Source organism: Eublepharis macularius, chromosome 2 (assembly GCF_028583425.1).
Source record: "Eublepharis macularius isolate TG4126 chromosome 2, MPM_Emac_v1.0, whole genome shotgun sequence".
In the NCBI taxonomy this organism is placed as follows: Eukaryota; Metazoa; Chordata; class Lepidosauria; order Squamata; family Eublepharidae; genus Eublepharis; species Eublepharis macularius.
In genome coordinates this window covers 148,197,520-148,223,153 of record NC_072791.1, presented here as the reverse complement: position 1 = coordinate 148,223,153, position 25,634 = coordinate 148,197,520, and the positions used below count along the sequence as shown (strand labels likewise).

The 25,634-nt window shown below is 43.0% G+C and overlaps 1 protein-coding gene across 2 annotated transcripts; it reads right to left on the bottom strand.

Annotated features, from left to right (window-relative positions):
* Positions 1-861: 861 nt before the first annotated feature.
* On the bottom strand, positions 862-24,348 carry PATL1 (PAT1 homolog 1, processing body mRNA decay factor). Of its 2 annotated transcripts, none has more exons than XM_054972562.1 (19): positions 24,262-24,348; positions 19,652-19,760; positions 19,139-19,353; positions 18,947-19,024; positions 17,153-17,347; positions 16,430-16,531; positions 15,448-15,537; positions 14,982-15,193; positions 14,786-14,875; positions 13,165-13,348; positions 12,747-12,870; positions 12,082-12,179; positions 11,822-11,881; positions 10,657-10,805; positions 8,589-8,748; positions 6,445-6,600; positions 5,455-5,546; positions 3,224-3,373; positions 862-1,995 (listed from the first exon to the last, which is right to left on the bottom strand). In XM_054972562.1, the coding sequence occupies exons 1-19, from the start codon at positions 24,274-24,276 to the stop codon at positions 1,974-1,976; spliced, it is 2,301 nt and encodes a 766-aa protein (XP_054828537.1). In that variant the 5' UTR covers positions 24,277-24,348; the 3' UTR covers positions 862-1,973. The 2 variants fall into 2 exon arrangements, with proteins under 2 accessions (XP_054828537.1, XP_054828538.1); XM_054972563.1 differs by having other exon boundaries at positions 18,947-19,021.
* Positions 24,349-25,634: the final 1,286 nt, after the last annotated feature.

Below are 25,634 nucleotides of genomic sequence, written 5' to 3'. Positions count from 1 at the left end.
TCACTGCACTGGGTGAGGCACTAATCTGTCTAGAACAGCGGTATATAAGCGCTATTATTATTATTGACAGATCTATCCTCCACAAATTAGCTAGTGGCCACGACCACAACCTGTGGCAATGAGCACTGCAACTTAATTTATGTGAAGTACTTGTATCCTGAATCTACCTCCAATCAATTTAATTGGATCTCCCTATATAAATTTTTTGCCTATATCACATAATTTTAAAAGCCTTGATCATGTCCCTTGTAAACCATTTCTTTACAAAACTGAAAAGCCCTCAAATTCTTTAGCATTTTCTCATAGGAAAAGTGATCCTACCCATGGATCATTTTGGTTGCCCTATTCAGTACCTTCTCCAGCTTTCATACACTTTCTAAGATAGGGTAACCAAAACTGTATGCAGTGTGCCTTATGTGGCTGCACATTGCTTTATACTTACCATGAACCTTATTTGCCTGACTGCCACACATACATCCAGTTTGGAGATCTTCTTTCAGCCCTCTTCACAATCCATTTTGGTTCCCACCGTTATCATCAAGAAGCTTGGCCATTTCGCTGCCCCAATTCAGATCACTTCTGAATGAATTAAGTAGTACAGTCTAATATTTTTGCAGCTATACTTGCTATTTCCTTTTATACCTGTTGCTCCATAATTGCTTTCTACCAGGATGTATGGCAAAAGCTCAGTTACTCCCAACTGATGCTATTTCTGCTGTAAGAAAAGCAATCTAAGATTCAAAAACTCTTCCCTAAGGAAGGTCTGCCAGCCACTTTTATAGATCCTGCATGTCTATGAATACAGAACACTATACCACTCTCCCCACAAGTATAGAATATTTTTTATTTACAATACCCTATAAAAATGTAAATTTAGAAATTTTCATCATAACCAACCAAAAAAAATAAAAGCACAATAATAATAATAATGGACCACTTGATCATGAGTACTGAAAAGGGGTAGAGGAAGGGGTCTGAGAAAGAGTGAGGAGCTATAGGACAGGAGGACAAGCAAGTTAGAAATGTGGATTCAAGAGAACAAGAGAGGTTGAAAGGAGAGGAGAATACTGTGGAGAGGCTGCTGATTAGTAACAGAAGTTTACTGGTTGTAGAATACCTACATGTGCAAATTGTTTTTTTAAGCAAGTAAAAGTTAAACCTCACCACATTCCCCCCCCCCCCACACACACACACACAAGCAAAAACAGCAGGACCAAGCAGTATATGGACGCTGAAATTAATTAGGATTATATCTATTCCAGGGGAATTAATTCCTGGTACCTTACTGGTTAGTCTACCAGGGTCCTTGGCAAGCTGGAGCTTGAAGCAAGGTGTCGTTTGAGACACAAAAGCTCAGGTAGAAAAGGAGTCTCGGGAAGACTAGACTAATGTGCAAAGATGATGTTGCTTCATCACAAGGTTCAGAAAGATGATAGTTTTGGAAATGAGTGCTGCCACACTGGGAAGCCTGGCACAGAAAACGGAGAGAAACAACTCAGTGGGCCAATCAGAGGGAATTCCCATAATTTAAAACAATCCAACAATTAGGAAACAGAAACATCTGGTCTCTCCATTTCCATAAAGAGCAACTCAGTTTACAACTATTGTTTTTGTTCTGTGTTCTTATTGACAGGAGGCAGTACTTTCCCTACTAGTCCATCAGTAGTGTGTGTTGGGGAGAACAGGGCCTGTGTAGAGAGGAGAAGCAGCACTGTCATGAAAATGCTGAGGGAAGGGAGGGAAGGGTGAATTCAACGCAGCAAGGACATGCAGAACTGCAAACTGGCAATGAGGGGCAGAAGGAAAGCACAGCCCCAGCCAAGCTCAGAGCAAGAGAGCAATCTTCTGTGCTGGACCAGAGAGACAGTCCCACAAGAACCGATTCCAAGAAGGCATGGCCTCCTCTTCGCCCACTCAAAACACTCTAGTAGTGTCAGCAACGATGGCCATCAGCAGTGACATTTTGAGACCCACTACCGTATTCCTTGAATCAACCTGAAAATGTAAACAACAATATCAGTCTGGCTGCAGTAGCATTAATTGTAAAGGTAAAAGCATGTCCCTTCCTTAGGCCTGAAAATAATATTTTTTTAACAATGAAGTCAACAGTCAATTAAAAGTCCTCAAGCTGGTTGACAATTTTTTTTAAAAAAGCACTGATACTAAGTTCTCCTTTGCATCAACTCCCTGTTTATAAAATAACAGCAGCGTACAGCATAATATAAGCAAACACACAGATAGGCGCTCTGAAGAGGTTAAAATCCGTAACAGTGGCCTCCAGTCTATGGGTCAGGACCATCAGGTGTGTCATGGAGTCCCACCAAGTCACAAGCCCCAACGAAGCTACCAAATTTGGGGGCTGCTTTGGGGGAGAGCCTGCTGCTGGTGCACATGTAAAGACAGCAAAGACACCATGCAGCCTGTCTCTTTGCACAAACACACACTGAGAGGCGCAGAGGTTGCTCAGCAGTGGAGAAGACTCCTCCATGGCTCTGACCCATGGCTTGTTTGGTAAATCTTCTGCTGCGCAGCTTCTGTTTCCTAACCCTGGCTCTCTTGGTCTCCTGCTCATAGTCCTGACCTCAACAACAGTGAAGTCATAACTTTGGCTCTTCCAGTGAGGTGACTGCTTTGTCACATGACTTCCTGTTGCAAGCTTGCAGCTCAGTAGATCCCCCGCTGCTATTGGGAGGTAAAAAGTTGGGGCCTGGGCCTGAAAAGTAGATCACTGACCCTAAGATTGACAGTATGGAACCCAAGAAAGACAGAGACAACAGGAAGTAGTAATGAAGATGAACATACATTGTTACACATACCTAGACCTTATTTCAGTCAGGGAAATGGTTAAGCAAATGGCTTAACAGAAAAAAGTTGCATGCAGTTTTATTTGGTATGTATATAATCAAGAAGGCACCCATACTGCTACCATTTCACAGAATGTGTAGAACAAAATTGCTCAGGAATAAAAAAATAAAAGAAATAGGTTTCTCAATCACTACTATGGAGTTATCATAGGTATGTTGACCAGATATTTTTATCTTCTTTACCCATTTCTGTTCCACTGGAGAAAGATACAGGATTCCATCCCCCCACCCTCCCTTTCAGTGTGTAACCTCAAAGCTTCAGACATCAATGCTGTCCATTCTGGTCATTACTAAGATTCTTGTAGATATTGCCACTCCTTGTTTCTCCAATTAAAGTAGGGATGGGATTCTGTACTTACTGCAACTTTGTCTCTAGCACATTCAGCTTCTGCTGATCAACATAGCGAGAGAAGAGAGATAAAAGATTAGAAGGGGTAGACACTGGTTTGGCCAAGGCTGCCTGAGGGATCCGAAGAAGCTCTCTGGTTGCCATGAACATCAGCTCCGTCCTACAGAAGACAAATTGGTGATGATTTATTTTAAAATTCCTCTCCTGCTTCTTCAGAAGCTCAAAGCAACTTACAGAATAGTAAAAGTACTATAGCAAGATTTGAGTCCAACAACACCTTAAAGACCAACAAGATTTTTCAGGGGATACACTTTTGAGAGTCAAAGCTCTCTTTGTCAGATCTGACAAAGCTTATACCCTGAAAATCTTGTTGGTCTTTAAGGTGCCACTGAACTCAAATTTTGCTGTTCAATTGCAGAACAACATGGCTACACACCTGAAACTGTAAAAGTACAATATTTCATAAAGCTATTCATGCCATTATAAAATGAACCATGTGCCGAAATACAAAGAAATTCACCCACAAAATCAAATAGCCAAATTCATAACTTCATACAAACCACACAGAAGAGTTCTTAAATGGTAGATCCAAGGTTCTAAAGGTCAAAAACCAGCATCTTGAATTATGCTTTGAAAGTAACAGGTAACCAATGCAATTACGTGTAACACTCTGTCCAGCTACCAGGTGAGCTGCTGAACTTTCCATGTTACTTTTAAGGGTAGCCCTACATGCCATGCAGCACATTAAAACCGTCTGTTCTAGAAGTTACAGAACCTTGGATTAATGGCCTGGATCCAGTGAATGATTGTTACTGGACATATAGATTACCAATGCTTAAGTCTACTTTGTACTGTTTTGGTGTTTAGCCCATGGGAGCCAGGGAGAGGAAGAGAGAGGAAAATGCTATTCTGCAACATGTTAATACAATAACACAGAAATTCAACATACATCAAAGAGTATTATTCTAATGGACAATGATGCCAGCTTGAATGGTTTAGTCATTTTCTGTAGACACATTTTTTTTAAAAAAGTAGATGAATAGGAAAAAAAATTTGAAAGGAGGTGAAATAAAAGCATATAAGCAGTTTAGACACATCACAATAGCCAGAGAAAGGGAGGTGGCGTGTTTCAATAGATTAGAAGATAGGGGACTTTTGTCACAACCTTAAACATTTTAAAAGACTACCCCCAAGGAGACAAGCAGTTATCCTCCCTTGCCACAAACAGGCAATGTTTTCAAGGCTGCCGCTACTTTTGGTTCATGCTACAAACCAGCAGAAATTGCTCAGGGAAATCTTCTGAGGAGACTTAATCAAATGCTGGTCAAGTGCCTGGCAAACAAAAAGTCAGGCACAAATCCATGGACTTCTAACTCTATTATTTTAAGTTACCATAAATGTCAATGCAGGATCCAAGACGAAGAAACTAGACTGAACAATCACTGACCCCCTTGCTCTGAATGTAGAATGAATACCCCAGCTTTAAAAGACAGCCATTTCCAGTCATAGCTCAGGATATGACAGATCTCTACATCAGCAAGGGCTTTTAAGATGCATGGAGGGGAAGAGGATTGCTGTATTAACATTTGTTCTCAACTTGATAGGAACAAGAACTTTTAACGTTACTTTTAATGTTAATGTAATGTAAAATATCCTTCCAAAGCCTTAATAGAGCACCAAAGTAGATTAATAGAGATTCCAAAGCAGAATCAGCACCAAAGCTAAGCACAGACTACAGCCACTGGCTAGCTGTCATTCACTGCAGACATGCAAGCTCAAAATATAATGGAAAGACTGTCTATGTGCAGCAGAACTCAAGGCAATTGAAGTAGGAGATCCAGTACAGCAGCCCATGCAGTGCAGTAGTCTGAATGCTGGGGCCTTGGACATGGGGAAATACACATTCAAAACACTTGCATGATGCCCTTGGGAGTCATCCCCTTCAGCTTAAATGGCCTCACAGGTTTGCTTAGGAGGCCAAAAACTCTCTGCGCTCCTTGAATGAAGGGCAGAACACATATGTAGCAAGGCATCTCTCACTATGAACCATCTTAATACTAGTTTGAAAACATGAGAGGGTGTTTTCACAAAACTAGAAGAAATTTCTCTGACATTTCTCTACCAAGCTAGCTCTTACCGACTGTTGTAGGCAGCAGTTTAAAAGCTAAATCTAATTCTTTGATCTGTCAAGAAACACATCTGAGAAGTAGGCACAGCTAGAGATAGGCTGTTCAGACTCACCACTGGTTGTCCTGGGTAAGCTCCAAAGCAGAATCAGCACTCTGCAATTCCTCCCCACGGCTCAAGACCAAGAACAACAGGGAGAGGCCAAACTGCAGAATGGGGGAGGGGGGGAGAGGGATCAACATTGTAACTTTGTGCACACTTACTCAGAAATCAGTTTTCACTGTTAATGAACCAAAGCTGATAAAGGTTACACAAAACAGTCAACAATGTAAGATGAAGACAGGATGAAAACAAGTCACTGATTTTTTCCTCAAAACTAAAGAAAAAGTGTAGAAACAGCTGCCTGGAAGCAAGATACTAACCCCAGAACCTGTTCAGATAAGGATGCAAGGATTCTACTCTACTCTGTGGTCTCCAAGCTCTATCCTAGCAATAAATGTGCATACTAATATGCCAACAACATAGCTTTGAGTTCTGGAAAAGAGTAAACCATTTGGGAAATCTTCCTTTGAGTATAAGGATATGCCCTCCATCCTCTCCCCTCCACTACTTTTTTCCTCTGGACCTCCCTATTCCCTGTCTACTACTCTCCCTATTTAAAATTATTTAATTAATGTGTGAAAGTATTCCTATTTTCCTGAACTTTTGACCTCTCATAATTACTGCTCCTTCTTTCCCCACCCTTTCTTCCAGGGTTCCCTTTTTAGATTATAGGCCTGGAAGCAGGACTTCTGTATATTAAATAAAAACCTTTTTTAAAAGACACTCTTTGTACAACTTCTAAACCACCACTACTACCCTTAATAATTTTATTATTTCCCTCTATGCTTGGACAGCAGGGAAATCTAGAATGGGGTTTTCTTGGGGGGGGGGGGACCCAGTCCCTGTAACAGCAAAACACCAGCACTGCTCTACATACCAGCACTAGAGATCTCATTAGCAATTTAGCCAATGAGATGACATTAGCCTATAAAACCTGAATGGCAATTACACCCCTAAATCAAAGCCTAACAGATGAGCCATGAAGATCAGGGAAACAGGAACCTTATTCTGGAGCACAGCGGTGAGGTGCAGATTGGCAGATGCTGGCACTGTTGCGCTCTGAGGTAGGTTCATTAGCTGCTGCAGGATGCCGGCAACAGTCCCCAGTGGAAGATGATAAAGAACGAGAGAGAAGGGCCTCAACAGGCATGGTAGCACCTAAGAGCAAATTAACAGTGGTATTGTTTACTCAGAGGTTAGAAATATGCAACATTCTGCAGCCGCCCTGGAGCAATTCCAGGGCCAACATGCTGATTCCTGAACTTTTCAAAGAATCAAAGGGCTCCAATTTTTTGTCAACTGGTGATCCATGATACTCAGCAGAAAGGAAAAGACATTATGCATGAAATGTGTGATCTGAGGAGACAACATGTCTCAATCTGGAAACTGTCCCAAGTTATTCTCACCAGCAAACACCAGTTAATCTGGTCACAAACCTCAAGAGATCTTCCATGATTTAATATTGGCTAGTCATTTTCACAATCCAGAAAGGAAGTATTTAATTGCTTGTTTGGCTTTGCGCTAAAATTGCGGCTTTGCGGCTGAAATTGAATCCCACAAAGACGGAGGTCCTGTATGTGGGTCGTGGGGAGATGGCTTTGGGACCCCGGCTTCCTACACTTGATGGGGCAGCACTTACACTGGCCCCGAGAGTTAGGAGCCTGGGGGTGATTCTGGATTCCTCCCTGAAGATGGAGGACCAGATCACTGCAGTTGCCAGGTCTTCCTTTTATTTTCTTCGGCAGGCCAGGCAGCTTGCCCCTTATTTGTCTCCCCGTGACTTGACTACAGTGGTCCAAGCAATGGTCACCTCTAGGTTGGATTACTGTAACACGCTCTACGCTGGGCTTCCCATGGGCCTGATCCGGCGGTTACAGCTGGTACAGAATGCAGCAGCGCGGGTCATTGCTGGAGCACCGGTGTGGGAGCATATTACACCGGTGCTACGCCAGCTGCATTGGCTGCTAGTGGAGTACCGAATCAGGTTCAAGGTTTTGGTGTTAACCTACAAAGCCCTACGCGGACTGGGACCGACGTATCTGAGGGACCGTCTCTCACCATATGAGCCCCGGAGGACTCTCCGCTCTGGTGGAAAACATCTTTTAAGTGTCCCTGGCCCTAGGGAGGCCCGCCTGGCGTCGACCAGGGCCAGGGCCTTTTCGGTCCTGGCCCCGACCTGGTGGAATGCTCTGTCTTGCGAGACAAGGGCCCGGCAAGATTTGCTTGCATTTCGCCGGGCCTGTAAGACAGAGCTATTCCACCAGGCATATGGCTGACGCCGGGCAGTGCCCCCCCCCCCGTGAAGGGGGGGTGTTAAACCATCGCCCCTATGCGATGGTTTATGAACCACTATGCAGCATGAATTATAATATTTAATGTTTTTAAATGTTTTTAATGATGTTTGTATTTGTTATCCGCCCTGAGCCTGCGAAAGCGGGGAGGGCGGAATATAAATATAATAAATTAAATTAAATTAAAAAACCTGACCTTTGACCATTTAAATAAAGAATTTTTAGAATTTGTCCTAAATTATCTGACCACTGCACATCTCTGCAAAGCTCTGCAGAAAAATAACTCTGCTCATGTGCCCTGAGGATACTATTTTTTTATGGCATTCACACACACACACGCCCTTTAACAGAACAACTGGCCAAATTCACCATTTTCATTTTGTCCTATCCTTTATACCATATCCATATAACTTTTTCTAATCAGTTTTCCTTTGACTTTACCACTAGTTGTTTCCCTCACACAAACAAGTTATGCACTTTCAACTCTATGCCTTTACTAGCTGAAGATACAATATTAAAATATTTACATATTACAAAATCTATTACAATGACAATATTTAGCATCAAGCACTTATGCAACTATGGGAATGAAATTCACCTTTGAAATTTATTATAAGAAAATGGTATTGTGCACTGTAAATATCATCCTAGTGGCCTTTCAAGGTCTAACACAGGAATCTAAAATCATTCTGACACACCACAGTGCATACTGGAGAAAATAAATTTTTACTGCCTTTGTTGAAAATGTGGAAATTTCTTTTTCTTTTTAAAAGAGAACATGACAAAGCACACACTTGGTCATATCATTTGAGATGACTCCTCAAAAGCCACACCTGTCTCTTCAGTTGTATTTACCTCATCCTGAGCATCTTTCTTTATTAGAAAGGGCAAGTTCCGGGCTGTTGCCATAAGTATGTCAGCTGCCTGCTCAGCGGACAGGAAGGGGAGGATCCGGGCAACAAGACGCTTTCCTTTCCGAATACACATGGTCTGCACAAAAGGGTCATCACTTGGCCTGCCAGACCAAAACGCACAATTTATTAGACAGAAATCATGGCACGTCCCTATAGTGGTACACACAGCAGGCATATGCATATAATCAATGAGCATCTAAACATGTGACAGGTCTAAAGTAATGTTTTTGTCCAAGTGCCATTAAACTGTTAATTCATTTTTTCTGAAGATAAACACCTAGGAACTCATACAAAGTCATTTAAAGTCTAATATGAAGATTTCAGTGGAACCAGTAACCACATTATAGTCAAATAATTATTTTGATTTTAAGTCAGTTTCAGTTTCTCATTATCTTAGTATAGGGGCTGCCCTCTGGGCCCAGTCCAGTTATTGAGGAGGAGTGTGCCAGCTGGTACAGTCAGTTTGCAGGCCAGAAGCAAGCAGAAAACAGTGAGGGAGCCAAGGTTGCAACCACAGCATTTACCAGTAGGTTGATAACAAATATGTATTATTTATTTATCACCCACCTTTCTCTCAACAGGCCTCAAAGTGGGAATAAAGACAGAAAATAAGAGTGAAGAAATATGAATGTGACACTATTTATTATAATTTTGTTTTTTGAACTAATAGTTTGCATCCTACTGAGCAACACTTCAGTTGAAGAAGCTTTCCTCCAGCCTGGCTCTCTTAAGGATCCTCAAATTGCAAGAAGTTCCTGCAGTCTAAGGTATGACGCATGCCACTGTTTTGGAAGTAATTCGTCAAGCAAAGCTCACTGTCATTTTCCCTCCAGAGACGTTTATTCTGACCAAGTTATAATACTTATCCTTTTGCAAACTCATTTCACAGATGTTATTTTCATGATGGAACAAAACAGAACACATCTCTCAATAAATGCAGCCCTCAAATTCTGAGTGTAACAACAGGAAATGGGGTGGCAATATGGAGAGTGTGTGCAGTTTTAATTTTTCATGCATGTTTTCAGTTAAATAGGAAACCACCCCTTTCAGACTGTTTTAAAAAGACATATAGAAGAAGCTGCTATCCATCACACAAGCAGAAGGATATGGTATAAAAGTAAACTGCTAGGTGAGGCTTTTTAGCGGGACCAAAGGCCTAGTTTCAGAGACCCTGTCACTACCCATCTGCCAAGTTCACCAGTTGTCCTGCAAGTCCTGCTCAGTAACATATTCACAAGCTGTTCTCTGCATCCAAGTGTAACAAGATGGCAAGCTTGCTAAAGAGTCTCAGATCCTCCAGTAAGAGGAAGCCAGCCTGAATAGAGAAGGAACATTCTCATAAGTAAGAAGTACTCTCCCCATACGAACCCCAGAGGACTCTTCGCTCTAGTGAGAAACATCTGCTAAAGGTCCCTGGCCCGAGGGAGGCCCGCCTGGCATCGACCAGGGCCAGGGCCTTTTCAGTCCTGGCCCCAGCCTGGTGGAACGATCAGTCTAATGAGATCAAGGCCCGGCACGATTTGTTATCTTTCCACCAGGCCTGCAAGATGAAGCTGTTCTGCCAGGCATATGGGTGGTGCTAGCTGGAGCCCCTCTGGCCAGTTGATGGTGGAATAGGCTCTCTCTACTACCAGTACCCCCACTTAGTAATCTCCTTTACTACTAAGATGCTCTGGAGATGGTTAAGGTTTGGTCAATTGGATTTTGTGCTGCTGTGTTCATGTTTATATGAATTTTAAATTGTGTAATTTTGGATGTTTTTATGGTTTTTTGGATGTATATAAATTGTCTTATTATATAAATTGTCATGTATTTTAACTTGTCTGTGTTGTAATCTGCCCTGAGCCTGCTGGTGTGGGGAGGACGGAATATAAATCGAAAATAAATAAATAAAATAAATAAGTAGAAAAAGCCAATTTTGGAACAGACTGCCCCCTACCCCCAGCCCAAGTTTGTGTTTCTCATAGAATTGTACAGAAGCCATAGCATCTTATCAGGCAGATTCTTACCTTTCCTGGTTGGGCATTTTCCCTCTCAGATTGTCATACATGTCACAGATCTTCTGCTTTCTCTCCTCCATCAAGGCCAGCCTATCACCCTCCAGACTTAAGAGGTAGCGCCGCTCGTAATCCTCCACATCCAGGAGAAGGCTGTACGTCTATTTAGCAAGATAAAGTTTTGTGTCCATACATATAAACCCATGCTACACACTATTCCAAAAATGACTGAATTGTCTCTCTCTCTTCTACAGGCATAATCATTAGAAAACACTGTTTATTCTGCTGAACCCACTGGCTTGGATCCGGTGGTAATATCTACTGATAAAGGGATTTCCACCTTCAGAGTGCAACTTTCTCACCTCCTGTTTCCAACTACAGCCCCAAATGCTCCCCTCCCCCATACCATTCCAGGGAGGGAGGAAAGGCAGCAAGGGATAACCTGATCTCATCAGATCTTGGAAGCTAAGCAAGGTCGGTACTTGGATGGGTGGCCACTTGCAGAAGGCGGCACTGGCAAACCACCTTTGTCTCACTTGCCTTGAAAACCCCTTGCTGGAGAGTCGCCCTAAGTCAACTGACACTTGAGAGCATGCGCACGCGCACACACACACACATCCTGTTCCTGGGGGACAGGGACCCAACAGGAAGGCAATGGGAGGAATCAGTGGTCTACAGTAGGAGGGGAGAATGGGTAAAAATTGTCTCCTCTTCCATCAGTGGAAATCCTCCTCTGGATGCTACCCAATGTCTCCAAAAAGTTAATACTTAGAAGAAAATATTCAAAGAGTTCTTAAAATAATCCTTGTTTTAGGATTAAGGGCACCTGCCATTTGTGCCTGCTGAGTCATACCATTAGTTGTTACCTGCTCCGAGCCCGTTCATGGGGAGAGTGGGCTAAAAGCCGAAGAAATCAAATCAAAATATCATTAACTATTCAGGATGCAGAAGTTATGTCATTCACTGGGGTATAGCTAAATATAGCTAAAGCATCAGAAGGAAACTATTTCAGTGGCTCCCTCTCTGCAATGTGTATCCTTTGCCTATGCTTTGCTAACACCCTAGAACTGATTTCAGTTAAAAGTGCTGCCATCGTAAGGCATGGAAATGGCAGATCTCCTTGAATAATGGCCGGATGTTTCTTCAAAGGAAGGAAGGAGTTGCACTGCAAGCTCACCTTTTCAATAGTAAAGAGAGTCTGACGCCTCTTATCACGAACCTGCTTCTCTTTTGTCTCCTAAGGAAAAAAGAAGGTAGGACAAATTTGCGCAGCTCAAAAAATAAAATAAAATCCTGCACTGCATTCTGGGCAAAGCAGATCTGAGAAAGGCAGAAAAAGACAACACCACAAGTGGACATGAAAGATGGTAGCAAAACAAAAACTTTGATAACAAAATGTTTGCGAGGGGCTGGGAAACACTATCCAAATAAACTTACATCTTCTTCACCTCTTAGTGTCACCACAGCATCAATCATTTTGCGGGGATTATTCACACTGGACACTGTGAGCTTGCCCAGGGAGCCTTCAAACTGCACTGGAAGCATAAAGAATTAACAATGTAGATAGAACTGCACAAGCCTAGTTCTCCAGCTTATCCTGCCATTGAATCCTAATCTTTCTACCCCGCCAATTTGGTTACAACTCCAAAAGCCAAATAGTGCAGCAATCTGGAGAAGCAGGGTGTGTTTAGATGCACCAGGACTTATTGCAATGCAGCTTTAAAAGCCCTGCTGCCCCCCTCAGGCCGGACTTACCCACCTTCTCCCCAAACCCCCCTGCAATGGCATACTGGGCAGAATTCCACAGTGGAAGAATGAACTTCCGTCTGCATATGGGGGAAGTCACATTTTCAAACACCTCCTCCCCCACATTAAAAGCCTCCAGTAAGCAGAAAGTTAGCACAACAAGGAAGAAATTCTCTCCATTGTGCTGTGTTTGTAGTTGCAATATGTAGTTTTTTATTTATTTATTTTTACAATGGGAGACTGTTCAAAAGTGGCATACCTTCACCTGCAGTGTGAAGCAGTCCAATTCATTCTGTTATCTCATTCTGGTCAATGTATATACCAGGTCTTTGTGCTCAGGGATGTAAGGCACTTACCTGGCTTGTAGGCATGTTCTAACTTGGCCACTTGTGGGGTGATTAGTTTGGTACGCTCCTTTTTAGGGCCATCACCATGCATCTCCTCTGCTGAAGATAATTTTTCCAGCTTCTGAAAATAATTCTAAGGCACAGAAATGTGGTTAGAAGCTCCACAGCAGTTTGGATCCTTAATCAGTCTGCTGTCCTCAAGACAGAGCAAAGTGCTACTACATGCCTTAAGTCAGTTTGGAGAAAGGAAATTTGTCAGGAACAGACCCCTCTTTTGTCTAGTTTCTTACTGAAGGATGCTGTTAGCATGGGGGACAGGATATCTGACAAGCCCAACCACTAGTGCCTGTGGATTCTGGTTTTTGTTTAGTAATGACCTGGGATCAGATGATTAGCACTAGCCTACTAAGGTACGCAAAGCACCAACCTGATAGTAGAAGTCATCCAAGTATGGATCAGTGCTCTGCAGTTGCATCATTTGGATCTTGGACACCCAGTCCTTCTCCCGCTGCAGCATGAGATTGGCATATGGGTCCTTCCGTATCTGCTCCTGATGGCTATTCCGCTGGCTCCCTCGGTCCCCTGCTGAGCCATTTAGACTCCGGTGCTGACTGAAAAAAAATCAATAATTGGTCTGGGACTTACAATAAATTCTTGACAGAATCAAGCTTTGAGAGCAAGGGGGAAAACGTAACAAATCTCAAAGCAAATCACTACAGCTACAGTTTTACAGGTCTTGAAACCAGCCTTGGATTAACCAAATATGCACTTGCCAATGTGGTACATTGTGAGAGGCTAAGTTTAACTTGAGTCAGTGAACATCAATCCAATGTCCTATCTTTAGGACAACTTGCCCTATGTTTAGACATATCACAAGGTCACTTGCTGCCATCTCCCAGCAAGGATCATGAGTGTCTAAAGGATTTTTCAGCATCAAAAAGATTAAGTTCCAATACCCTGGGATATGACTAATTGCAGAGCAAATGTGATTAACATGAACAAACCCTGTTCCAGAAACTATCATAAAAATAAATTAGCACGCTTGCTCTCCATCTCTTTTAAAAGCAACATTCTAGTCCTGAGCAAAGATCCAACATAAAAGTGGGCAAATTTCAATGAAGACTCAAACGCTAGAAGATTGCAAGGCAAGGCATTGGCCTTTACAGTATTCTGTGTGGCTCTATCCCTAAGAAAATAAGTGCCGGATTTTGGCGGGGGGGGGGGGCAGGGGAGGGTAAGACTAGCCATCTATGGTGTCCAGCATTCTGTTTCCACCAGGGGACAACCAGATACATCTGAGAAGCCCATAAACATGGAATAATGGTGAAAGCCATCAGCATCTAATCAAGTCATAGCTGACTTATGGCAACCCCTGCTGGGGTTTTCATGGCAAGAGACTAACATGTCAAGGTGGTTTGCCATTGCCTGCCTCTGCAGCCCTGGTCTTCACTGGAGGTCTCCCATCTAATTACTAACCAAGGCCAACCTTGTTTAGCTTCTGAGATCTGATGAGATTAGGCTCGCTTGGGCTATCCAGGTCAGGGTAGCCAAAGGTACACTACCCCTAAAAAAGGAGGTTCTAGTTTCAACAGCCCTAATGATAACCATTGACAATGCTAACTCTTTGAAATGGTATAAATCCTCTTAAAACCATCTAAGCTAGTGGCCACCATTCTGCTTTGTAACACTAAATTCCCATGGCTTACATGAAGAAATGGTTCCTTCCTCTGTGCTATTCCACCTTGCTGTTCCATCCAGTACAGACCCCAAACCCTTCATATAATCCGTTCCTGTGCACTAAAGTACATTACCATACCATTTTTGCCAATTACTATTTGAAAATCTAAATAATGCAAGGCAAATTGCAAAAATACTTTGTCAGCGCTTTGGGCATAGAAAACAGGTTCTCTTGATGGCAAAATTACACACTGTTAAGAGTACCTTGCTTCTTAGCATCCAAGACTCACATAAGTCTCCTTGCATTGTGAAAGTGCTTAAGGTTTTCTTCCCTACCTCAGAAGAAGCCCACAGATGCATCCAACACTCACTTCCTGTTCTGCTGCTGCCGCTGGTGCAAGAGTCGCCGGTGCTGAGGGTGAAGGTGGGTTGTATCGGGCCTGAACATTTGCGGCTGAGGCCTAAAGAATAAAGTTCTCTCTCAGGGAAAAGGCAAGCGAGGAGTGGGACCCACAAACTCAGTAACTTAGCTGTCTCGTTGAAAGATGCATGGAGCAAGTGGGATACCTTAAATTCTGCAAGTGGGCTCCAGGACATGGGGAGTGGTGTTGTGATGGTGGTGCAGGTGGAGGTGGTGCCCCAAAGAAGGCACGAAATCCACTGGCTGGAGGCATCATCTGCCCAACCCGGCCCTGAAGTAGCTTGGGGTTCATAGATGCAAGAGGGCTGCCAACAAGTCCAGAGATCCGGGCAAACTGGCTGGGAGACATTCTACCTGCCTGTAGGCATGAGACAGAAAAAGAAACATCACCGGTACATGAACTTAATCCACCTGAAATTGCAAAGCAGAGACAGGAACCGAAACAGATGCTGCACTGTTGATGCTTCTTTATTCCTGAATATTCGTTGACAGTGCAACAACCACATGCAGTCAAAAATGCAAAGGAAGAGCACATTACTGCATAGCCCACCCTGCAAGCAAAACAAAACCAAAACACCCAAGAAGGAGAACAGAGCAGTAGGCAGTTTTTACCTGTGCTCCTCCTAGCAGCTGTGCTCTTTGGAGGTGGGTGAGAACAGGAGTAACAGTGGGAGGGAATGGATGGCCCAGGAGGGAAGAGTTCTGACAAGAGAAAAATTGCACATGCTGATTCTAAGCCAACTGACCCAATAGGAACATTGCAAAGACCACGTCAGATGACAAAAGAAAGACAGGTGCATCAGGTAACACAGTATAAATAAATTAGTTAAATAAATAAAATTCTTATCAGATGGATCAGAAAGGCAGGGGGCACGGTTGGACGAGTGATAAAGAAAAATCCAGTATCATGGCAGACAATGTGTTCCCATGGTGGAGGGTCACACTAAGGATTTCTTTGGAATCATAAGCACATGCTGGAAGGCTGCTAATCACAAATCTTGCCACTATATTTAATAGTCAAGTGCTGGCCCCTCAGGAAGATACTGAAATGTGCTACTAGGGCTTTGCAAACCCTGCAGAAAAATACACTAGGAAAAAATTATATATGCACACTAATTTTGCAATATAAAAAAACTCAAGTAGCTTTGATATCAGAATTTGGATATCATGGGAATTTAAGACACATGCAAATTAAGAATCTGAGCTCTTAAATTCAGCAAATGTGCAGCCCCACAACAGAGCAAATAACATACATTCCAGGACTACTACTGCTTGGGAAAATGGGACTGTAGCCTTTCCTCCCACCCACCCCCCACCCCCATGTCATCTCTCCCAGCACTGCATTCCTGATCCAAATAGGCCCTGCAATCGGACTCCCCTATAGCTTCAACATGTCTGTGGAGAAAGCAAGGAGAGTTGGGGGAACCATGACCCAACTCATTGCCAATTTATTTATTTTTTATTTATTTGATTTGATTTATACCCTGCCCTCCCCACAAATGGGCTCAGTACACAATTGTATTGTGTACAGTGGCCCTAAGGCTAGATATTAGAAAATGAAACAAAAATGCAGAGGTACTCAAGTCAGGACTACCGTGACATTGCAGAGTTGGTTTGGAGACATCCTCTCACTGAAGGGACTTGGGTAACGCTGCTGAATGGGTACTCTGATATGAACAGGCTTTGGACACAGGATCTATGAAGCAAAGCAAAGAAAAACCCAAAACTGTAATGCAAGATCATGCCATGTGCCTTGAACAACCAATTACTTTTGTCAATCTTTCAAATACAAGATGTTTTTTTCAACATTAACAGTGCTAACTTACTGAGCCTGCACTTCACATAACATTTAAACATGTAAAACAGCAAAGACTGAAAAAACTGAAAACAGGAGCACTTCCTCAGAATGCACAATACGCACTGGACAGAAGTCAAGTTCTTGCCAGGGTTTATATACTACCATACAAAGAACAAACACTGACTGGAAAACATACAGTATCAAGAGCTAAAACAGTTTTCCCATTCTGCTAGATACAGACTGACGGAAGACAAGTAAGTTTTTTAGGGGAGTCATAACACCTAGAGCACAAAGAGTGAGTGAGTGACAGAGACAGATAGACAGAAGCACAACGTGCACACAAACACTCCAAGGGAGACAAAGTACTGACTGAAGAAAATGCTCACCTATGTAAAATCTAAGCTAAAGACCCTTGAGGGCCACCCATTATATTGCACAGCAGAGCACAAGTTCTCTCCTTCTCTTTCCACAGTGCCCCTCTTACTTTGCATTCCATAAGAACAAAAGGAGAAACAATACCTGCTGGTTAAAGTTGGGCATGGTGGGCTGCTTAGGGGGTGTCCCAATAGGAACAACTCTGACAGGAGGGCTGCCAATGACCGGCGACGATGATCGCCTGGGTAATGCACGTTCTGAGACATCCTGCTCCTCCTCTCGAGCCTGTGGAGGCCTCTGTGGTAGAGCATACTCCAGCACAGACACAGAGGGGACCTCCTGCACAGAAAAGAGAAAAAACATGCCCACTACTTACATTTTAAAATCACACATTTGCTGAAAAAGGCACAGACAAAACACAGATTAACAGAAACTGGTTGTCTGAGTGCTAGCAACATTTGTTCAAATCCTGCACATTAAAAGGTACCTCATGGGAACTACAGATCAGCAATAGAGTGAATATTCTCACTGAGATTTAAGATCATGCTTAGTAGCTGTAAGCAAATGGAGAGGCAGGCACAGCCCTGGACACTGCAGGCTAATTTGAGAGTAACGAAATCTTAATTCCCTGGCCAAGGCCGTCAACTCTTTTTTATGGAAAATAAAGACAGATCCAAGAAGATTAGTGATATCTCCTCCACAGCATGGAAGAGTGATTTCAGTTGATCAGATTTGCAAAAGCAGTGTGTGTGTGGCGGGGGGGGGGGGGGAGATTGCCAGTGGGTCCCTTCAGAACACCAGAAGCTTCTATGAAGCACAAAAGAATTCAGCATTCCAATTCTGCATTACTGTGTTGAGCTAGCAGCTCTCACTCAGTCCAAATACCAACAGTTCCAAAGTCTCCAAGGCAGGCCTCACATAAGTCTGCTGCATAGATCAAAAATTCCTCTAAGATCCCATCCTTTTCCCAACAGGGACAAGCCGGATGCTTCCAAAAAACTGGCAACAGTCCTCCCCCATCATTTATCCATCAGCAATTGGAATTTCAAGGCATACTGTCTTTGAACACGGCTCTAATCCCTTGGAAAGCCTTTATGGTTGTGGGAATTACTACCACCAAATTAATGCAATCATATTTCAGTGCAGTAGTCTTCAAACAGACAGCCACGATATTTTACAGCATCTTAATGAGCCACACTCTTTTACAAGAACAAAGACTTTTGGCCTTAAGACAAACTGGATTGCCTACAGTGACCAAATAAGTAGTTTCAGTTAGGTAGCCATGTTGCTCTGCAGTAGAACAGCAGGATTTGAGTCCAGTGGCATCTTAGAGACCAACAAGATTTTCAGGGTAGAGGTTTTCTTCAGATATCTGAAGAAAGGAGCTTTCACTCTCAAAAGCTTGTACCCTATCTTGTTGGTCTCTCAGGTGCCACTGGACTCAAATCCAAATACAAAGTAGTACTCAATAAGGCAGATTGTGCTGTGTAACAGCACTTTCCTCCAATAATAACAGTGTTCTTTTATACTACTCTTCTAGACAGATTAGTGCCCCATTCAGAACAGTGAACTCATGACAGTAATGGGTCTCGAACCAGCAGGGTGCTGAGTCGCTGCCAACCACTATGCTACACCAGCTCTCATGTACCTGACCCACCTTTGCAAAAAAGCAAGCTATGGCCAGTCCAATCACTTTCCTCTCAAGGAGGGCTTCTAATCCTTTTGCAATGCTTTCAGTGTTTCAGTACAGACACATTCCATTACCCCACAGCATGCTTTCCCCCATTTATGTCTTTCCCCAGAAGATTTATAGAGTCCTTATCTTCTGTAATAGCACACAGCCCTACATAAATAATTGAAGTAATGGAGGAAATGGTCAGTCAGTTGGAAAAGCTGAGTATTCTTTCAAGGGAACAGTAGGACAAAAGAGCACTGTACCTGAGTGAGAAGGGGTCCTGTAATGCGCCTGAGAACTGAAGGGCCATCCCAGATACTTGAGTTGAGGCCACCTGGCTGCTGCAATGAAAGACATGTAGGGTTAAAAGTACAGGAAGAATCCTCTTGCCTATAGAATCCACCAGGATCTGATTATCCCTTCTCTCTTTGACGCTATTACCACCTGCTACACACCTGTACCAGGGGCTGGGTTTGCACAGCCTGCATGATAGCTGGGTCTTCCAGCTCATTATCAATCACCAGCTTGCTCAACCTCTCTGCCAGGTTCTCTTCATGGTCTCCCAACAGGTCCATCTCATCAGTGACTCCCTGATCCCCTTGCTCTCCTGAGGATGCAGGTTTCTCTTCCAACTCTGCCAGTCGTTCATGTGCTTCCTGCCAGTCATCATCTACAAAGGAGCAGAAATGGTATTTGCTTGGCATTCTTGCCATAATGCTCATTCCTTGTTTCACAGGTACTGTACCTGCACACACCTCACGGACAAAAAAAAAGCTGAAATATCCCATGACTTCACAGACCATCTGGACTTCACAGCACTGGCGCAGTCCAGGATTGTGCCAAAGGGATAGTTCACAGGGAAGAAGCAAGGACACATCAGCCCATTACATGAGAACAGAACAGAAAATATGGAAAAGTACTGGAAATATGAATGGAAAACTGGAATATTATTTGTTAGACAAACTCACCAACTGCACCAGCTCCAAATGTGTCATCATTGAACTGGTCAATATCTTCATCTTCATCTGCCAAGGTCTGAAAGGCTTCCTCATCATCCAAAGGGCAATCCTCTAGAGACTTTTAAGGGGAAAAACAATATAAACATTTCAGTCTTCTAATACTTACTTCTATAAACAGAAAGTATAGCTACTTGCTTAATTTTTGTAGATACGTCTTCAACCTTGAAACAAATATTGTAAAGAATGTTGTGCTGGTCACAAACATTCATCTTCTGCTACACGTTCCCCATATTGCAAAGAATGTTCCCTTGTGCCTTCTGCAAAAGCTACAAAACTATGACACCGGACTAAAGGTATTCCTTGTGAGAAGAAAATAAGACCACACCAGCCTGGGAAAATTCATAAGTCTTGCAACTTTCTGCTGCAACTGAAAACGGCTTCCTGTGTTATGAATCAGGATTAACTACTCTCCCACAAGAGTAGCACCAATGTATTTCCACTTACATGATAAAAGTACATCTCATATTCATGCATCCATACAAGAGCAAACAGGCAAAATACACTTATTAGCATGCACTCCTTCAAAAGTAATCTATTGGCATGCTTTAACAAGTCCATTCCCCAAGTGATACCCATGGCATTCAAACGGCAAACCTGATTTAGAAGAAACCATCTTCTCACTAAATCAGGCCAGCAAATGTGTGGCTCTACAAGTTGTCAGCTATCCACCAACTATATATGGCTGGTGGTCCCCAAAGGCCTGAATAAGCTACTTGCTTTTGTACTTACCCAGAGTGCCAAAAACACAGGAATTGTCACATATCTGAAAGGTCAAAATACTCAACTGGTGGACTGTTTTTGGCTTGGCAAGTCAGAAGTGCTGTAGACATGGACCACGGGTTGCAACCCTTAGTGCACCACCAGCTAGTATGCTCCCAATTCAGTTGATTGCAACAAAATAAAGCTATATTGTAGGCAGACCAATAAAGTGGCTGGTTGATCACCAGGACATGAAAAATATATTCACAGGAACCAGCACAAAATGTATAACCTGCAAGATGACCAAGTGATTTTAATTTTCCCCAAACCTTCTGACTGTACAATAGAGGTACAGGGATTTCAAAAACTATAGTTCAGACAAGAAGCCTTTGAAAGGATGATGTTATGTCACATCACCACTGTTAATTTCACAACACCCACAGAATCTTAACAGTGCTATATTTTCCCATCCTTTTCTTTTCAGGCTGTTGCATCAACTTCCTAGCAAGCATAGGTCCACGTGAATGTTGTTAAATTTAAACAGGGCTGTTAACATGTAGGGGACATGTAGCAGAAGAAGGTTAGTGACCAGCACTTTCTATTCCTGTTTGCAAGAATGAGAAAAAGTAACTGTATGCTGTGGGGCAAATTTAGTTTGCAGTCTATGTTATCAGAAAAGTATGTGGATGTTAAGAGTATGTGTTATATGCATAAGCATGGCTACAGCTCACAGATCATTTACCTGGCAGTAATTTTGTTGGCTTTAAAGAATAAGTGGTTTAAGACCCCAAACCTGAATATTCCTTTTCCAAAAGACATTGTTCTCCCACATGCAAGAAGGATAATGAATCCTTCCTTGCATGTTTAGTAGCTTTAAAAGTTTTCCTGCTTTTTTGCTGTGTCAGAATGTGTCTGTTATAAGAAAAGCTTTAACTCATGAGTTGCATTTAGATTAAAATACAGGCCATAAACACAAGGAGCCTTTATTCAGTGCACCTTAAAAACGATATTGTCCAAGATGTGCTGGATACATAAAAGACAAGTGTGAAAAAGGATATGCACCAAACTGAAATTGAAGTAAGATTGGAAACAAACTAAGATTTTTTTTCTTGAATAGTTATGCCTCCCCTGGATGTTTATGTAACCCTTTAAAAGGGGCTGGGGAACCAAAATGGAAAGAGCACCTTACATTTCCTGGCCTAAAGGAGAGTATGTCAATTTCACTTATGACATCAAAAGAGGGGAATGGAAATCAATGAGGTTATTGATTAAATCTTCATCTTTCTAGAAAGGTGCCAAGATGACCAAATAGCTAGATGAAGGCTAGAAAGGTGAAAACTAGCTAGGGAGATCCTTTTGTTAGTTTTATTTTGCCCTGGTGAAGAAACACCCAGCCACCATCACTTTAAAAAAAGAAAGCTCACAACACGGCTCAGTTTGGTGTCTAACAGTGGTCTTGATTTGTATCCTTATTCATTTATATCATAGGAACTATCCACTCTGAGAGTCTCTATATGAGACTTCTTACACAAGAACATTCAAGTGAAGGGAGATGCAATGTTATCTGGGAAGCCAAGTTTTAAAAGACAGATTGGAAGGCTTTATTAATTTCAGCTCTCTAAAGCCCTCAAAGATCTCTCCTCAGAGAATTTATTATTTCCTCTTGCCTCCCCAATGCTCTGTCAGTTTCACTTCCCCTTCTGGGAGGGAAAGAGGAAATAGTCTCCACCAGCTCCAGAGAGGTGAAATTGACAAAGCCTTCCGACCTCCAGGCTAACATTACATCTCCCTTCACTTGAGCGTCCTTGTGTAAGAGGTCTTGTGTAGAGAGTCTATGAGACAGTTAAAAGCTATGATTAGTGATGATTACACCATTTGTTGAAAGAAGAGAATTTAATCACATTTTTCTATTGTTTACTGGGAAAATCAACTATCTTGCAATAGAAACTTGATCTCAGATGAACATGTGGATCCCCACAAGAAAATTATAACTGAGCATTTACTGAAAGCATAGGAAAGAAATTGGTAAGGCTTTAAAGTATGCTATTATAAAAGAAGCAATTCCCTTGGTCTATGTGACAGAAATATAGAAAGAATTAAGAGCTTATTTTCACTGTATTTCTAATCATGTTCTCAAAGCAGATCACACTGTTACAGTTCACATTATCTGATTCAAGACAATTAACACCCTTCAGTTTTGAGCACAGTTTTTCAAATTAGAACTAATCAGAAATAAGCAGGCAGTGAAAGAATGAAAAGAACTTTCTGGACCACTCTTGTATGGCAGAGTGTTTAATGGATATTCATTAATAACAAATATGAGTTACATGATCATTCGCTTTAGACTGATTCAGGAGCTACATCTGAACTGCCCAAGAGCCTTTGTGACTAACAAATCACAAAACTGGGAGGAAAGATGAAGCAGCATTTGAACCAACACTCTAATAAGGAGCTCTGGCCTCTCAAGCTCCCAGAACAACCCAGTGCATTAAACTAGCATTCTGTATAAGTATGCCCAAATTACTAGTGGAATGCAATCCACTACGGGTTGCCACCTCAATACAGTCCACATTTCCTATGCCTAATTTTAAACAATCACCTAGACTCCGTATCTTACTATAATCATAAGGCTCTGTTACACAGATCATAAGACTAACAGCCACCTTTGGAACTGATCAATGTTTCTTGTACTACACTGATCTGTCTGAGTGCAGCCTCCACAGGCAGACACTACACAGAAAACAAATTTAAAATGTCAAAATATTAATGTAATTGTTCCACTGTTGTTTCACTTTTCACATCATCTTAACAAAGTTGTTTCTGATGTTACTTTTTGTAGATAAAGAACAACTCTTGTAACATACAAGAACACCCTGCTTAAATATTCACAAGCCTGATACTTTTCCACAGGCAAGCCAGTTGCAACTCTCACTCACACAAAATGTTTCTGTATGCAGAGGCTCTGAATTCACTCATAAGTGTTACCCTTTGCTACACAGTCTCAGGGCCTTAACTGCTGGCTTTTATGGATTTACGTGGCTAGGCCAGAAACCCACGTCTATTGATCAAATCCTGGCATCTGACTAGCCTACTAACAAGCTCCATTTTTCCCATTACAACCAACGCACTTGTGACCACAGTCTCCATTCCTTCTACATGGGAAACTAATGCCCTCCAAAACATACTTAATTTCTGAGCTTATACACAACATAACCTGTTGTACAGTCTCAGGGCTACTATGTATGTTATTTGTTGTTTCCGTACGAAGTGGCCCTTAGGAAGAGAAATTTCTCACAGGCAGGAAAAACTGTCTCCTCCCCAAAGGGCATCAGATGAGAGCGGTTAAAACAGGACTCGCTGTAAAGGGCCAAGTTAGCTGTTTGGGAAGAATGTTTTAAGCTACAGAGCGTTACAGAAGCAACGGCGCTTCCGTTGATGCCAGCTAACAGGGCGACCTGCTCCGGGCTACTGTGTACCGATTAGAGCCACCTGAACTGGAAGGAGAAGCGGCCAAAAGGCGGTTTCTCTTTATGGCGAGGGATAGGAGGCCAGGGGCTGCCCGCTTTCCAGAGCCCAGACTGGTCGCCCCCCCCCCCAGGGGAGAGGCGCGGCCCCTCCGAGCACAGAGGACTTCCCGGGTCATTGTTCGCCACGCCTTCCGTCCTAGAGCGGCCTCTCTTGTTCGGCGCGTAACACCGGAAAGTTCGGAAAGGAACCGGAGAGCCAAGAGCTCCCAGAAGGGATCAAAGGTCACCGCAAGGGTGGTCCAGGGCACGTTGTCCCGCCCAGGCGACACAGACCCCGTTTTGCGGTAGACCCGGTACCGCCCCCGAACTATGTACCGGCGTAAATTTTCTCACCTGGTAGCGGAACATGGTGCGCGCGGGGCGCGGAGTCTCCCCCCACCGCCCGGGAGGCTCCGCGCGGACCCTGCTCCAGCTTTAGAGCCCCGCCCCCTTACTACGTGCCTTGCGTCTTGACGTAACCACATAAATTCGCCACCCAAGTTTCCTCTTGCGTCGTAAAATTCATCACGCATGCGCGCTGTTAGTCCGCTCATGTCCCGCTATTTCTTCGTTCTTCCGTCAGGGGAGTGGCTTCTTAAAGGGCCAGCGCACTGTGGCTCTTGAGGCGAAAAGGAGTTCCATACAAGGCGCGAAGCTTCGTCTCTTGCCTGTTTCGGAAAGAGCAGTTAACCGTTCCACTCGCTCGCGGCGATTCTTTCTGTTCCCGGAAAAGCAACGTCTGTAGTGCTTAAAATCAGGCTGGCTTTTAAGACGCGACAAGAGAGACGGCTGCAGTCAGGCTGCGCCCCACCGGGGGGCCTCAAGGGCCTTTGCCCGCCGCTCCACTATTGTCTGTAGAGACCGAGGCTGGGAAAGTACGGGGCTTTGGCGTGGGGGCTGAATTGAGCAGTATGAGAATCTCAGGGCCAAGCTGCAAGGGACGAATTACACTTGCTGGGCAAATGAATAGACTCACGTGTATTCCTCGCTGTTCACTTGCACTCCACTAGTGATCAAGTAGAGCGCAAGTGAACAGGGAGGAATACACCTACAGTCTGGTCATTTGCTGTTCAAGTGTCATTGGTCGCTTGTAGCTTGGCTCTCAGCCAAGTTTCTCTTCTAGCCTGAAGTTGAGAAAAGGGGCGGGAAGGCGAGCCTTGGGTGCCTGCTACGTACCTCTCCTGGCAGAAGCAGAAAAAAGTTACGCAAAATAAATGTATAACAATATTTTATATGCGTAATTTATATGAATCACAAAATGTGGGTTATCTTGCAGAATCCCCGTTTTTCCTTTTAGTATAGAACATACACAGCCTTCTACCCACATTGCTGCAGAGTTGGAGTGCCTTGGAAACCTGCTGTTCTCCAATAAGAATAACCTTGGCTGCTGGATTAGACCAATTTTTTATTTTATTTTTATTTATGTTTTTTATAGTCTGCTTTTCTCACTGAAACTCAAGGCAGATTATGAAATCTAACTACGATCAATGACTGGGACAATCAATAATACAATATGGTATGGATTGCAGAAATTTGAAAATAAGTGGAAATCTGATCTACAGAGCCAAAACAAAATATAAGCGATTTTACATGATATACTAAACCACAGAAACTACGTAGGAAGAGCGCACTTGCAGCAACAGACAGTACACAATAGCACAGTCTACTGCCCCATCTCTTTACCAGAGCATATTTCTGAACCATTTCTGTACAGCACAGCCCCTTTA